Source organism: Tenrec ecaudatus, chromosome 12 (genome assembly GCF_050624435.1).
Source record: "Tenrec ecaudatus isolate mTenEca1 chromosome 12, mTenEca1.hap1, whole genome shotgun sequence".
Taxonomy (NCBI): Eukaryota; Metazoa; Chordata; class Mammalia; order Afrosoricida; family Tenrecidae; genus Tenrec; species Tenrec ecaudatus.
The window spans coordinates 37,233,949-37,250,054 of NC_134541.1; the positions used below are offsets into that span (position 1 = coordinate 37,233,949).

A 16,106-nucleotide genomic window follows, 5' to 3' on the forward strand; every position below is an offset into this window, starting at 1 on the left:
TTATCAGAGTAGGAAACACTTTTATTCTTCAAAGCAATTCAGAAAGAGAGAGAAAACCTGTACTTATTGGTAATCATACTGGCCAGGATCAGAAGCACACATGCGAGGAGGAGAGACACGTTTTCCTCTGTGACACTCCACAGGAGGGGTGACGGCTGCTCAAAGACGCGACAGTCCACACGACGCGCCCGTGCTAGTGAGCAAGATCCCATCTGGGAAACGGGGCTTTTTTTGCTGCAGCAGATGACTCTTTAAATATATATATATACACATACATACACATATTTAGAGAAAAATATATAGAAAAGCTAATCCCCTAATCATGCTAGAGCTTAACAGACCAGCAAAAAGGCACTTTAAAATACGTTTGACAAGGAGTGACCGGAATACAATGAGAATGCTGAAGTCTCGCACAAGACCGTCACAGTTAATGTGTATTAATGTATGCTGTTTTCATATGTATACGCACATATGCCTATGTGTATATGCACGAAAGGGGTCAACAAGCCCGTGGAAAAATTCCATTAGCTTTCAACCCCCGTTTTCCACAAATTTCTTGAAGACCCTGCAGATATTATCTCTATATATGTATATATACATATGTAATTGCTATAAATCCCAGGGGGTAGGGGAGAGGAGAGAATACAAACAAGCCATTTCTATTCTTTTAACTGAAAACTACACGGAAATCCTAGTCACTTTATTTGGAACAAAGAGAGAGAGGACTGGTATATTAATGCAAAATGAAAAAAACACTACACCCACCAGTCCATGCACACCCATAAAAAGCAGTAAAATAAATACGCCAAACTGTCCCAGGCGGTCACTGTGAAAATGACCAAACAAGCATCACAAAGGAACACATTCCACTGCGGGGAGCCGGGCGGCAGTTTTTGGTAGTTCATCTCACACATTCACGTACCCATATTGCTTGCGTTCAAAAGAACAGAATGCAGAGGAGAGTTCTTGCACATGCGCTTCCTGTCAGGACCCACCAAGGGTTAGCTGTGCTGGGTCGTTCTAAACTCTTGCACAAGGAAGAGTTTCAGGATGCCTGAGCTTTCCGCATCTGCATGGAGCACTGGGAGGGTTCTCGGCGCCAGAAACCTGGTGGGCCCACTGACTGCACACCCCCAGGTGGGGCACCTGGGCTCAAGGCTACGACAGTTGGAACCATCTGTGTCAGAGATGGGCAAACAGCTTTCTCTTCCTTCCCAAGAATGGATGTGTGACATTCTTATTCTCAGGGTAGGAAGAAAATCAATCGCCCATGGCATTTCCATTTTAATTACTAACTGTACAATGCCTGAGAACCAAAAATCAAATCAGTTTGAGATTATGAGTCAGACACTGGGCATTTCCGTTTCTTGGCCGCTGGCTCCTCAGTCTTCAACGCTGAAGCGCTCGCCGGGGGTGTGAGGCTGGCGTCTGCCTTGAGGTTGTCCATGGCAACAGTGAAACCCGAGAGGAGGCAGCCGCCACCCCCGCTCATCAGCAGTTTGGGATGACTTCGATCTGGCAAAACCTAAGCAACACAGAGAGACTTGATGTACTTTCCAGACAGAAAAAGTGCATAGGAACACCACACCTGCTGAAACTTGAATTTAAATGACCTAAACTCTCTTGAACCTTAAAAGATCTGATTTCTAATGAGCTTTGTCCCTAGTGTGACAGGTGAGAGAAGTAAAAAAAAATGGCTGAAGTGATTTTCTTCTGAAAAGTAAAACGGAAGCCCAGGTTCTCTTCAACTGGAACCAATTCCAGGGAGAGAAAAGGTACATCAATGGTTTCAGCACAGCTTTAAACCAATCTCAGCTTCTTGGCTCTGGGAAGACTGATTCAGGGCCACCGACAGAGCTGGGCTCTCTGGAGAGAGAAGGAGCTGGTGGGCAGGTCTATACACAGAGCCTTCATTCTCTGCTCATTATGACTACAACTCTTTTACCCATTGCCACAGCCAAGGCAGAAGATCCCCAGGAAGGGACGGTTTACCGAGGCTCCAGAGAGCCCTACAGCGTGGTCACTACGAGGGTTGGCAAACCACGGCAGAGCTCCTTTCGTGGAGAACTGGCCACCGGGAGAGCAGGCAGCCGCAAGCACCTCTGGGAACTGACGTCGGAGTCACATCGAGGGAGCCCATGGGCGGCTCCCAGGCGGTATGTGAGCGCGAGTCCCCGGACTGACCATCTCTGCCTGACTACACTTTCTGCTCTGGGGCTCCAATCTGCCTGACAAGCACTGCAGGCTCACCCTGCCCGTCCTCCTCCTCCACAGGCCTGCCTCCAGGTCTGAGGGCTCTCCCCGCTGCTCTTGCTCCTTCTCCCCTGTCACTAAGGCACTTCTCCCCAGAAATCTTACACGTCTAGTTTTATCCTGGCACACGCCTCCTGGAGGACAACGACACGCATGGAGCCCAACAGTAAACCCTGACAACATGCCACAGACTTCCTAGGGTCACTTCTTGTCTGCCTGGAGATTTTGCTGTTACCAATGACTCCTTCCTCAGTGAGAGTGAGGTCTTGATGAAATACAAACTCTTAACAGTTTGCATCTCCCCTCGCTCTGGGCTAGAATTATACAGTAATACATTCGCAGGGCAGTATTTCCTTTGTTACAGGCAGGGGCAGGTTCCAGCTTACTACAAGGAACCCTGGTGGCTTAGAGGATGAAGAGTCTGGCAGCTAACCAGGAGGTCAATGGTTCAAAGGGAACAGTTCTGCCCTGTCCCATCAGGTGCAGGTTTATAGTCTTAGAATCCCCCTGGAGCAGAACTACTCTGTCCTGTAGGATCTCTGTAAGTCTGAATCAACCTGAAGGTAGTGAGCTCAGTTTTCAATAGAGTTTACTACAAAGAACCAAGAACCCAAGAGAGCTCCCGGTGGAATTGGTGGGAAGAACACATACCTGGTAATTTCTGAGCCAGGTTTCAGAGAGCCTGAGGTTGATGACCCCTCCCCTTTCCCGTAGTTTTGTGTAGCATTCCAACAGAGGCTGAGGACAGAAACAATGCTCAGTTAAGAATCACTCCTTGGGAAACCATTTGAGAATCTGCGTTCAGTTACAAGTTGAAGCCATCCCCTGCCAGGATTACCTCCTTATACTGGCAGTAGACCACGAAGGGCCGCGAGGGGGCCACGAAGTCGAGCAAAGACATCAGCAGTGGGATGGGATGGAAGCGGCTTGCTACAATGAGACTGAAGAGAAAATGTCAAGATGAATTATTTCTCTGCTCCTTCAAAGTGAAGTCCCAGTTCTTACACGTGTTTAAAATAATCATGTATTTCTGTGCATGACTCACTTGGAGATCTAGAGAGCATTCTCGAAACTAGGGGAAAACAGAAGAAAACCCCATAATCCAAGAGCTACTACTTTCTAGGAGATACAGGCTGGGTGAGAAACACAGCAACTCAAAGTACCATTTGGTGACATTCTTCATGAAACGAACCACCAGACACAACCCTTATACAGCACAGTGGTAGAAGTGTTCTGGGGGTTCCCATTAGCCCGTGTCCCTCAGTCACCATCACGGCATTTTGAATGCCAACCAAATGCACCTAGTGGGACTACATTTGCCCATCCAATATACCGTCATTGGAGAAGTTTCAAATTTCATCGAAAATCCTGAAATCAACCATCTCCCACCTTCATCAGATCCAGCATCCTTCCCACAAGCACCAACAAGCACCCCCAACCAACTGCATGTCCACAACGCACCCATCAGCGTTTCGCTCCTGCAGCAGAGCAGCAGCTTCCAGATGCCGTTTCCTCTGCTCGTCTTGTCTCCTCTGCTTTTCCTGAATCTTCAAGGAGAAAAATAAGAAACTCAAGGACTGAGCTCATTCTATTTGCGTTCTGGAAATGCTGCTCTGCCCAAAGTTTCGACAGTGTTAATTTACCTGCAGCAGTGTGTATCTACTTGGAAAGCTAAACACATGAGTGCAGTCTACGTATTATAGAGCACCATGAAGCCACCTATAGAGTACTTCTGTGTCCTGACTCTCCATTCCAAAGTTTACAACTCGTTCACTCCCTCTCCAAGTTTCAGTATTTCTCATCTTAGAGGAGGAACCTCCAAGGACAAACCAACCCCCATTCCTTCAATGAAGGGAATGGAGGACCTGACCTATGCAGACAGGGTAGCAAGAAACTCTGGACATGCTTACGTAATCCCGTTTGCTTCCCTTCTCCTTAGCTCCCTTATCTTCTGGATCTTCGAGAGCAATTTCCATGCTTTCTGGTTCTTCGGGGAGGGTGCTCTCTGGGGCCTCGGCCACACTGTCTTCATTCTCCGGCTCTGGAGCCTGGTTCTCCTCAACACCATTCCTTTCCTCCACCGTGGTGCTCTCCTTGGGCTCTGGAGACAACATCTCCGATGAAAATGTCCCATTTAGAAGACTGTCCACTTTGTTAAGGGGAAATTCATAAAGACCACTGAGGAACGACTTGGGAAATCCAAAACATGCTGTTGCTGCCCGAACAGGTCCCCCTCCAGGGTACAGCTGAATAATGGAGCCAAAACCTGATGGGGAACAGAAACACTTATCTGCATGACACAGGCGAGCTCAGACATCAAATTTTCTCATGATGTCACGGCCCAATCACAGCATTACATAACCACCGAACCACTGAGAACTAACCTAACCACTGCAAACCTAACCATCAGATGCAGTTACCATCACACACAGTTACTCTCGGTTGGCACCTGGGTATGTAAGACTGCCGGGCATACAACATTCACGCACAGCACAGTCATAGAGATTTGTAACTACGGTTGTACATGTGCAATGTTGGATAAGATGAGTGAGGAGTAGGTGAACTGTAGAACCTGATCATGTTTATGTTCTCTGGGGTCACAGGGAAGGAGAGGGCAGGCAACCCCTTTCCATAATATATCCTAGTACTCTATCTGCCCAATCCCTCAATCCAGGCCAATAAGACAGGCCTCAGAGATCCAGATAATTCCTGACATCACTGTCCTGGGAGTCCGAGACAGTTCCAAGGTCCAGAAGCATCCCCATGGATACCGAAACTGCAGAGGAAGACAACTAACACGTGTTGCAGGTTGTGCAGAGGCCTCTGGGGGCAGAAGCCATGGAGGTTCACCAAGGTCTTTTCATCAACCTTGCAGCAAGCAACTCAACACTTTTTTCCCCAACACTTCTTTTCATGAGTTTAATTTCTTTGGACTCTCCAGTCACATCACGGTGGGGCAGTCCTAAATTTGAAAATGTTAAATCTCACCTCCCATTCGCTCCATCATCGCACCCAGCACCAAACCCGCACAGGTCTCCATGACAATCATTTTATTGCCGGCGCGGATATTCCCCAACGTCAACATCTGGGCTAGGGTATCATACCTCATGTGGCTGAGAGACAAAAGAAGGGCATGCTTAGTTTGGGCTAAGGAAGGCCTGCTGCGTTTACCACCATGCATTCAAGTTGGCACACATTATGGCGATAGGCTACTGATGGCGTTGGAGGGGGCGAGAACTTAGGATTTATCAGATAGGAGGGCATTCCCTCCACCCCCAAGAAGGGCATTTTTTGAAAGTAATGTTTTCATTTTATTTAAAATCAGGACTTTCTTAAAGGTAGGTTCTGCACGCCCCCATATGTGTTTGGAAGGAAGCCGCGCGTACTTGATCTTTCCAGGCTCTCGTGCGTAATACATCACGGAAAGAATCCGGGTGGAGGGTTTCACCACAGTGACCACGGCCTCATATCTAGGGGAAGGACAGACAGACAGCAATTCTAAGAAGCTGCATCACAGAAACACCTGGGAGTGGTCTTCATTCTTTTCAAACAAAAGCCACTTACTTCTTTTTCTTCTTTTTTATATACTTATCTTGAGAAAATTCTGTCTTGTCTCGGAAGGTGGTACTATTTTCAATTAACTGCTGGACTATTTCCTACAAGCAAAGCAGAGAGTGGGCTTTTGGAAGCTACTTTCACACAACAACAAAGTGCAAAGGTTTCGGCCCCCGGGTGTATCCAGAGTGGATCCTCGAATCCACTTCCCACAGAAATCCACATAGATGGACTTGTACTTTCATTCTCTACCTAGAATTTGTGTGAAACCAAGCTAATAGAACAGTGGAAGGCAGACCAAGGGAAAGGAAACAGTCGATCCTGAAGACAGTCGAGAAGCACAGTACTGAAAGTCAACGGTAAGCAAAGGTGCACCAAGCCGGTGCATGCCTTATGAATAACACTATCAGTATTATCATTCACTTACTCCCCAACGCATAGCAAAAAACCTTTGACAGACTTAATTGCACTGTTTATTTTACGTTAACTAAATCCTGCTGTAAAAACCACATCATTTTCTTACTGTATAAACAAGATGTCCTTTAAATATTACCTCTCCTTTAATGCCTTTGTCCTTCAAAGCTTTTATGTCATCTTGGGTTAATTTCTGAGATTTTCCATCATCAACTATGTTTCGATTGTCAACACCTGCTTCTTTAGTCTCTGGGGGAAGAAAGGGGCTCTGTGACATGGGTGAGCTGAATGATTTCAATGTTCTCTCTTGCTGCGTCCATAGCCACAAGTGGCCCTTCAAGCACACTGACGGCATCTTCCGGCCCCACCTGGGCTCACTGGGCTTTCTCGACACCAGCACTTTCTCATTCATTGCCAGCAACTCAATTCTGACTCACAGCAACTACCACTCTCCCATTTTCCTGTCCCACTCACATGCCCCCTTACCATACACCAGGGAACAACCTTTATCTAAATGCAAACCTGCTCATCCTACTCTATGCTCAAGCCCACAGTGGATTCATTGAGAATATATTCCACACACAACCTGCAAGGTTGCATGTGATCTGGTCACAGTCTCCCTTGCCTGGCCGTATTGATTGACCGCTAGGGTCCGGGCATATGGTTCTTGTCTCCGGAACACACCACGCCTGGCCCCACCGTGGAGCTCTGGCACTTGCTGCTTGCTGTATGGAACATCAGAGTGACTGGATCCTTTCACGCCTTCAGGGCTAAACCCCCTCCCCCTCAGCAAAGGCTCATGCAGCCAGTCAGGACCCAGGGCACCCTCAGCAAGTATCGCCATCTAGAATTCCCCTCTTTGCTTGTCTACCTGATAATTTTCAGTCTTCCCCACTGGTTACGCAAATTTTATGAAATCTCCTTGTGTATGAACTGCTACAATCCCAGTGCTTAATCATGCCGAGCACATATATGGTATTAGAATTCTGAACATTAGAAAAACATAAGACCAGATAGTGAAATACAGACCAAAACCTTAAAAATATTTTAATTAAAAAATTGTAACTACAATTTTGAGACCCTTATCTGGGGCTCTCTACTTCTATACACTGTTACTGTCCCGGTACCTCATAGGGGCAGTTCTACCCGTTCCTATAGAATCACTGTGAGTCAGCATGGACTTGATGGCAGTGAGTTTGGTTTCTCTTTTTTGGGAGCTGAAGGGAGGTTTGTGGTAGCCATGCCAGGTGAGAAGCCCGAGTGGGCCCATGAGTTAGGCACTGGGTGGCTAACCACAAGATTGGCAGTTAAAACCCACCAGCTGCTAGTTCAGAGGAAGAGGCTTTCTACTCCTGTAAAGATTTACTTTCTCAGAAACCCTACAGAGGGACTGCTGAGAGCCAAAATCTACTCAACAGTCGTGGGCCTGGTTTGGGTTTTATGTGTGTCAGGCACTGCAAAGAGCCTTGTATGGGCTGTATCACTGAACAAACACTTGCTGTCAATAAGGTATGAAGTCACGTATGGCCTCATTCTATAGATGAGGCTGTAAGATGTAGAAAAACCATATTACTTGCTCAAGGTCACACGCAAGTGACTAAGCATTTAATCCAACTGGTCGTATTCAGAGCCAAACCGCTTAATCTTTACAGCCTAACGGCTTTGCAGCTATGACTGCACCTCTGGACTACAAGGGCACTGAACAATTCTTGTAGTGATGACGTAACCAGGAGACAGAGGTCAGGAGCCAGGTAATGGTGTGCTGGGATCAATCACCTGGTCTCGCAATGCCCAATGTCCAAGCACTTGATCAAACTATATTAAGGTTAGTCTTTTTGAAGGTGGGGGGATGAAAAGAGGAACCAATCACAATGATCTATATATCCCCTCACAGGAGAATGGACAACAGAAAGGTAGGTGAAGGGAGACAGCGGTTGGTGTAAGATATGAAAAAAAAAATTGTAAATTATCAAGGGCTCATGAGGGAGGGAGTGTGGGGGAGAGGAAAATGAGCTGATACCAAGGGCTCAAGTAGAAAGAAAATGTTTTGAAAATGATGATGGCAATATATGTACAAATGTGCTTAACACAATGGATGTATGTATGGATTGTGATAAGAGTGTAATAGCCCCCAACAAAATGATTTAAAACAACAACAACGACAATAAATATCCTTAAATTTGAAACAAACAAAGATCTGCCTCTTGGGGGAGGGTGGGGAAGATATCCTAAACTACAAGCCATTAGCACACTGCCACTGAGTTGACTCTGATTCATGTGGGCTCCACAGAGCAGAGAAAGTTGTTTCCTAGGCTTCCGAGACGGAAATCGTTACAGGAGCAGAAGCCTCATCTTCTTCCTGCAGAACCACTGGTGGATTCAAAATGCAGACCAGTGCTCATCCCACAGCAGCACCATGTGACATCCTTCTGTCTAGCTGGTCTGAGACCATCTACTTCCTTGGCCTAGAGCAGCGCACCTGAGGTGAGCTCTTCCTTCTTCTTCTTGGGCTGAAGGCTTCCTCCACCAGCCACTTCAAACGTGGTTCCGTAACTGTGGCCAATGACATTATCCAGATAGAACCACTGTTTCTCAAAAGTGATTTTTCTGGGGAAGGAAAAAAATAAGCAATCTCATTTGCATTCTGTAGAGAAAAGACATGCCCATTCTGATGATTTCCCCCTCCCCTCCTGAAAAACCATGCCACCACCCAAATCTTCACAAAGGTTAATTAGCAGCAGTTTTGAACACAAACTAGCTGGTAAGCCAGATAACTGAATTGGGGCACAGACATAAAATCAATAAATGAGTCACAAAAACACCAAATTCTGGGCAAAGGACATACGGGAGGAAAGCGTGCTTCTGGGGACATTTGTCCGACCCTACTCTGTGACAGGATGCCCAAGCTCCCAGGCGCTACAATTTCTTGAATAGCAGACCAGGATTGCCCAGATAGCCAGGCCATCAAGAGGGCCAGGTAATCGGGCACAGCGTGGGAGATTTCTTGAAGCTTGCACAACAAACCTTCAAAATGGAACCATCCCTGGCATGAGGACGCCTCAGTCTCGTTGAGCACTTTAAGGAGGGTGGTGAGGAGGAATGAGGCAAATCATACTGACAAGCAAACACTGCTGACAACCTATACAGTATGAAATGGTGTCTTAACATGGAAAATGCTATCGTGGAGACTGACCACTTTAGGGCTCCCATTGTGCAGATTCTCACTTGGTTGAGGTTTAAGAGGGAAATCGCAAAAGCCTTCCTTTTCCAAAGAAGAGCAGCTCTGCTGAGCATCAAGTGGAGCGAGACAGTAAGTGCCAGCTACATTTCAGATGCTTTCATTTAATTTAGTCCTGCGGCTTACATCATCCTAAATGAGGCATCAGAGGCTTGGAGAAAAGGATCCTGCCCAAGAGTCACAATTACTCGAAAGCCTGGCTCTTCCCACTATCCCAAAGTACATCCATTGAAGCTAGCATGGCTCTAACTCAGCCCAGACTGGCTTGCACCCCCACCTCATCTTCTGAGCAGCACCTCAGTCTAAGCTGGGCGGGGCTGGCCTTTTGCTGGCCAATCTGAGGGGCAGGAGGCAGTAAGGTGTCACCCAAATTGGAAGGTGTGCCTGTAAGATGGCTGAGGAAGACACATGCTCGCTGGGGAGAACTGGGATTTGCAGTCTCCTCAGAATTGCTGCAACCTACCCAGACTGAGTGCAGCCCTGAGCGAGGGGTGATGGGAAGTCCTGGCCGGGTTTGGTGCAGCGATTTCCTGGATATGGTTCTCTTAGTCATAGTCTTTATAACTCCTATCAAACAACTGGATGGGACCAGGCAGTTTGGGTGTATTCCTCTTTCCTGATAGGTCTGGGTAGGGGAAGGTGAAAGAGGAAGCTGATAGAATTATGATTCAGTTATGAGTGGTTGTTAACAGCATTCATTTTGATTGTAAAAACTTGGAACTCTCACATGGGGACCGGTCGATTGGTCAAAGCTAACCAGTTGCTTTGTGGGAGAAAAATATGGCAGTCTGCTCCTGTGAAGATCTGTCTGGGAAACCGAAGGGGGCAGTTCTACTCTGTCCTAGGGGGTCACTATGAGCTGGAATCAACTCGATGTCACTGAGTTTCAGGAATTCTGCTGGATATAAAGTGAACTATTGCAGATGCAGGAAGGGTGAGATCTAGCTCACTACCACCAGGAAAGGTGAGCCAGGAGGGGAACGTGTCCTCTGGATCCCAATATCCTTGTGCAGTGAACTGTCTTAATCCAAGGGACACAGGACTGTAACACCAGAAGAAGAGAAACACAGAAACAAGAGCCAGCACAGGAGACAGAGCAGTGGCATTCTGGTCCACAGAATGAGTAAAGCTGGTGTCTTTGGGCAAAGGTTCACTAGAAAGTGGAGATGCTTCCAGCCACTTACGTGGGGGGTCGGAGGTAGGTTGCTAACTCACAAAGTTAGACGTGAATGCCTCCAGTCTGATGCTTATGATGGAGTGGCTTGTCCTTTGGGCATTTATTCACACTGCCATGGGGTCAATGCTGACCCATAGCCACCCTATAGGACAGGGAAGAACTGCCTCCCTGAGTTTCTGAGCCTGTAACTGTTTATGGGAGAAAGCCTGCCTTTCTCCTGAGGAGTGGCTGGTAGTTTCAAACTGCCCTCCGTGTGATCACAACCCAGTGTGTGACCACTGGGCAGTTATTAGCAGTGCTCAAAGAGCTTTGTAACGTTGCCTGAGCAGGGCAAATGTCAAGGGGTCACATGGCTGAGGTGGTCAAGGCCCAGAGAGAGGCCAGCCTGCAAGCATGGCTAGGAAGAGGTTGTCCTGAACAAAAAACCATGTCCTGAGCATTTCAGGTCCCGAACCGTAACTTGTTCGCTTCCCTAATAAAGCGCAGTTCTAACTAAGTACTGTCTGTGTTCTGTGAGGCCTTTGCAATGAGTTATCCACCCCAGCAGAGAAACAGTGCTATAGGAGCAACAGGTGGTGTCAAACTTAGTAGAGGCATGTCTGACCTTCAAACCACAGGAATCAGCCTTGGGTGAACGAGCTTGATTTTCTTCCTCCCTTATGACCTCAGAGGCCAGACACTGCCCCCGTGCCCTTCTTACACCTGAATTAGAGCTGAAGTCTAAATAAAACACTACTCTGGTTTCTGCAGAGAAAAGGAGCTGACGAAAGTACCTCCAAATGAATGTCTACAGAAAATAGGTGAGGAAACGTCTAAAGCAGCATACGATTAGGCCGCATACTCAACCATATCTCAAAAGTAAGGACGTCAAAGGGCGGTAAAGGAAAGAAAACCTAGAGTTGCAACGGGATCATTACACAGATGCAAAGCTTTTGAGATCATTCACCAAACTATACCTTTACAATCTAAGGGTTTCAATTCAAAGTTTTAATGTTGGTATCTTTCCAAGATGAATGTATGTGTAAGCAAGCACAAACAGATTACTAATTAAAAATTCTTAAGAGTAATAAAATGGGGGGGAGATCAAGGTACAGTTGTAACAAAATCTCTCTAATTTTGTTATAGATTGGATTGTGCCCTCTCATCCTGCCCCCCTCCCCCCAATATGTGTTATCAATCCTAACTCTGTATTTGAGAATGTAATCCCATTAGGAATAAAGTGTTCTTTATTAGGACAATGAGTTCATAATCAGAGATATAAATGGAACAGTAAGGCAGAGAAGCAGGCAGAGAAGGGAAAGATAGCTGCCAGGCCACACCAAAAACGACACGGATCAGAAGAACAGAAGGTGAAAAGGGACAAGGCCCTTCCCCCAGAACTGGCAGAGAAAGGTTTATACTAGAGCTGGCACCCTGAATTCAAGAGTTTTAGGCTCCTAAGCTGTGAGTAGTTAATTCCTGTTTGTTAAAGCCGTTGACTTATCATAGCAGGACTTGGCAGGCAAGGCACATTTCAACCACCAAAATGAAATCTTTTACCAATGGAAAATGTAAGCTTTTTACTTAAATGCTGGTACAGATATTTCTAGACTAAATGCTATACGACCCCCTAGTTCCTATGTTTTAATTTATTAACTAATATTTGTGCACACGAAAATACAACTTGTATATCACCAGCTTGGTGCTTTGGAAATTTTGACCCATTTTCTAATGATACCTATTTTTGCTTTAAATATCAGCCAACAGTCTGATCGCAGAGGGTTGAAATCGTTCACGATATGAACCTTTAACATAAATGGCAAATTTCAAAATGATCACTTTCTCAAGTCAGAACTGAAGCATTTGGATTATGGCACTGGCAAAGAATACTGAATGGACGACCAGAAGAACAAATAAATCTGCCTTTTGAAGAGGTACAGCCAGAGTGCTCCTTAGAGATGAATGAAGATGGTGAGGCTTCACCTTGTGTACTGTGGACATGTTATCAGGAGGGCCAGTCCCTGGAGAAGAATATCATGCTTAATAAAGTAGAGAAGGTCAGGGGCCAAAAGTAAGGCCTTCAAGAGGATGAACTGACATGGTGGCTGCAGCAATGGGCTCAAACACATCTGTTGCCATAAGGATGGCAGAGAACTGGGCAAAATTTTGCTCCAGGCCTTTCACAGGGTGGCTATGAGCCAGAACCAACAGCACCTAACAGTAGCAGACGCTTTCTGGCCTGCAGAGAGCTGCTCTCCTTACACTGCATCCAACTTATGTAGTGCGTCAAAAGTACTACAATCATCCAGCTCAAAAAAAACCTCATAGGTAAATGAACCCAAACAGCCACAATACATTTTCACTGTTAATAACAGGGTTGGGCTTTAACAACGTTGCTCCCGACCCTGTGGCAGAGTTAGCAAAATGTCCATTTTGTAGCACTCAAACCGGGCACAGGTTCACAAGCCAGGTATCTAATTTCCAGTCCTGAGATCCTGAGCAAGTTGCTTGACTTTTGCTGACCTCGCATCCCTTAGTGTAAAGTGAGGTGATTCCAAACGGATCCTACCCTCTATAGAAGGTTATCTCCGTTCAAGAGCAGGGGCAGGCGGCTGGGAAGCTAAAGACAAGGTGGAGGAAGAATTGGAAAGGAAGGTGGTCTACGGAAAAAGAGGGAAGGAGACTCAGAGGAAAGGGCGATGGGTGGGGCTGGTCTATGGCAATCTGGAGATGATCCTATGGGCCCAGGAAAAGAACCCCTGGCCAGAACAGCTGAGGGCCAAGACTGGGACTCTGGAGGCGGCACTCTGGAAAGTTCAGAGGGATGCTGAAGGCAGGGGTCCAAGAAGGAAACCCCAAAGAGGGCATCTGACGGTAGTCAGGAGGAGAAGGGTAGATGATAAGATGGGATCCTGAGGGGAATCGGCCTCCGTAGGAAGAATCGAGAGGCGATAAAGAAGGCGGAATGGAGACCCAGGGAACCAAACTTGGGCCCTTGGTGGGAGGGATCTGAATGGAGATGTGGAGAGAAGAGCTATCTCTCAAGTGGGGGTTTTAAAAAAAAACAACAAACCAACCCTCACAGGCTGCGAGCTGACTTACTTTTTCCGCTGGACCTGAACCGCTTTGAATACATCTTCGCGTTTGAGGACCACGAAGTCGCCGTCGCGGATGCAGTGGTCTCCGGGCTGCTGGGGTCCGGAGTCGGGCTGTTGGGGCTGCGGGTCTGGATGCTCCCCGGCGCCCTCCATGACGTCCCACCGGCTCTTTCACTCCGCGAGGTCCTGCCCACTTCTTCTGCGCGATGGTCCCCGCCACCAGTCCCCCACAACCACCGAGGACCCCGAGCTCTCCGGCCGGCACCGCCCCCACGTGCAGCGCGTTGCTTCCGCTTTCCGGCCCGCCTGCGGGAGCACTTCCGGGAGCCGCGCGCCTTCCGTTTGGTGGAGCGCCTTGATTGGCTGCCTTGCGTCCCGCCCATCCCCTCACGCCACTTCCTGGGCGGAAGCAGCGTCACAGAGGCGCCAAAAAAGAACTCGGAGGGAGCTTGGGCTTTAGGTTACTGGACTTTGTGGGAACGTGTGGAAAAGGGAAGTTCCTTTCTGGGAAAGTGTGGAAAAGTGGCAGGAAAAGGGAATTCCCCGAGCCGCTCTGCCAGGTGGGCCCCTGCCCCTCGCCGGGACGGCTGGAGAACAGCGGATGAGGAGAGCCGCTGGACGGGCGGGGATTGCCTGACGAGCGCCGACCTCTGCGTCCTTCCCCGGCGCTGACCCAGGAGCCGATCCCACCGTGAGCTCGGAGAGCTTTGGCTTGAATCTTTCTTGCAAGTGAGAAAGTAGACGTAAATAAAGTAGGCTATTGAACGGAGTACAGCTAGTTCACGCTCCAGTTCTGCTTCTTGCATTTGCGTTGGAACGCCGTGCTATCTCTGTTGAGAAAGATACCGGTGTAGTGTTGTTGACGGAGTGCAGTTTCTCTCTGTCTCTCCCGTCACCGAACGACGTTGAACCGGATCAGTTCATTTCTCTGGGCCTGGTGGCGGTGTTGTGGTTTTACGTTAGGCTGCTAACCTCAAAGTCAGCAGTTCAACACCACTAGCCGCTGCATGGGAGAATGGTGTGACTTTCTATTCTCGTACAGAGTTACAAGCCTCTGAAACCCTTAGGGGCAGTCCTATAGGGTCACTATGAATTGAATTCGATTCCATGGCGGTGAGTTTGGTTTGGGGTTAGTGCCTTAACGTGTAATGTGGTCTGGAATCTAGAATCATCTAGACTCTAGATGATTACTCAGCTCTTGTTTTGAATTTGTTTAGTTACTAACTCATTCATTAAATCTCTATAAGGTTTCCAGTAGGTTCTTGTAATGGATTGACTATAGTGTATGGGTATATATTTTTTGTCCTTAGAATTTGGCCTTTTTAAAAAACCTTTTTAAAAATGTGTGTATACCGTATATAAAAAAGTGCTTATATACAAAATGATTAGGGTTTCCTAGCAATCTTATGGCAGTCCATATTCAGTTGTATTAAGCACACTTGTACATATGTTGCCATCAACATTTCCAAAACATTTTTCTATTGAGTCCTTGGTATCAGCTCCTCTCTTTCCCCCTCTCTTCCTACCTCGTGAATCCTTGCTCAATTATGTATTATTGTTATTCATGTCTTACACTATCCATTGTCTCCCTTCACCCACATTTCTGTTATTCATCCCCCTGGGGTGTGGGCTATATAGCCAACCTTGTGATGGGTTCCCTTCACCACCACCATCCCCCCATCCTCATGACATCCCTGCTCCTACTGTTCTTGAGGGTAAAGCCCATTTTTGAAGGTCATTCATATTTTGTTTTATTGCTACTCTGGCATAGCTGTGAGTTCAATAAAAGCGAATTAGCCTCTATATACAAAATAGAATGAATAGAAACAAAAGGCAATTTTTATCATGTATTATCATATATAGATCTGCTTTTTAAAATGTTTCTTTAAAAAAAATTTAGTTAAAAGCTGCAAAAACTCTTCTGGCAAGATGGCGATCTAGGAAAACATGACTAAGAAACAAAGCCATGAGAGATACATGGATAAGAGTCTTGAAACCATGGACTTCAGGAAGAATAGGGAAGGGGCTTAAATAAATGCTAGAAGAAACAACAAGAGTGGAAATAGATGGGTGAATTGTTGGCTAGCAAATAAAACTAACCTCTGATTTCTCAGTACAAACCAGCAGGTATAAAAAGCAATAGTATGATGCATATGGAACTGGAAGAAAAAACTTAAACAAGCAGTAATCTTATACCCAGTGAATTGTCCCTCAAATATCACGCCAAAATTAGAACATTTCAAGATAAACCAATAAAAGGCATTTGCAAATATCAGACTGACCTTACAAGAAATACTACAGGAAGTTATTTGGATAGAGGACTGGCAAACAGCGTCCTGTGATTACCATGCATGACAATGCCTGGGAGAAAGCAACCCAGATATGGAAGCAT

The 16,106-nt window shown here is 46.7% G+C and overlaps 2 protein-coding genes across 4 annotated transcripts in view; one reads left to right on the forward strand and one right to left on the reverse strand.

Annotated features, from left to right (window-relative positions):
- On the reverse strand, positions 1-14,007 carry TRMT6 (tRNA methyltransferase 6 non-catalytic subunit). Of its 2 annotated transcripts, none has more exons than XM_075563979.1 (11): positions 13,719-14,007; positions 8,702-8,829; positions 6,362-6,471; positions 5,818-5,909; positions 5,640-5,723; positions 5,242-5,366; positions 4,164-4,354; positions 3,715-3,800; positions 3,092-3,194; positions 2,905-2,991; positions 1-1,525 (listed from the first exon to the last, which is right to left on the reverse strand). In XM_075563979.1, exons 1-11 carry the CDS (start codon positions 13,865-13,867, stop codon positions 1,337-1,339), a joined length of 1,344 nt encoding a protein of 447 aa, XP_075420094.1. In that variant the 5' UTR covers positions 13,868-14,007; the 3' UTR covers positions 1-1,336. The 2 variants fall into 2 exon arrangements, with proteins under 2 accessions (XP_075420094.1, XP_075420093.1); XM_075563978.1 differs by having other exon boundaries at positions 4,164-4,519; positions 13,719-14,005.
- A 138-nt stretch (positions 14,008-14,145) lies between these two features.
- The window catches only part of MCM8 (minichromosome maintenance 8 homologous recombination repair factor), a 36,789-nt gene continuing 34,828 nt past the window's right edge, over positions 14,146-16,106 (forward strand). The window contains exon 1 of one of the 2 annotated variants that reach the window (XM_075563980.1): positions 14,146-14,443. The gene's annotated coding sequence lies outside the window, so the exon portion shown is untranslated. The remainder of the gene's footprint in view (positions 14,444-16,106) is intronic. The other variant, XM_075563981.1, reaches the window with a different exon arrangement.

Bases quoted from the DNA above. Each gene is read 5' to 3' on its own strand.
- TRMT6 (XM_075563978.1), bottom strand. From the start codon at position 13,867: ATGGAGGGCGCCGGGGAGCATCCAGACCCGCAGCCCCAACAGCCCGAC. The intron at 5,724-5,817 runs GTAAGTGGCTTT...TCCTTCCCCTAG, and splicing joins ATAAAAAAGAAGAAAAAGAA to ATATGAGGCCGTGGTCACTG. The intron at 2,992-3,091 runs GTAATCCTGGCA...TTCTGTCCTCAG, and splicing joins TCTACTGCCAGTATAAGGAG to CCTCTGTTGGAATGCTACAC.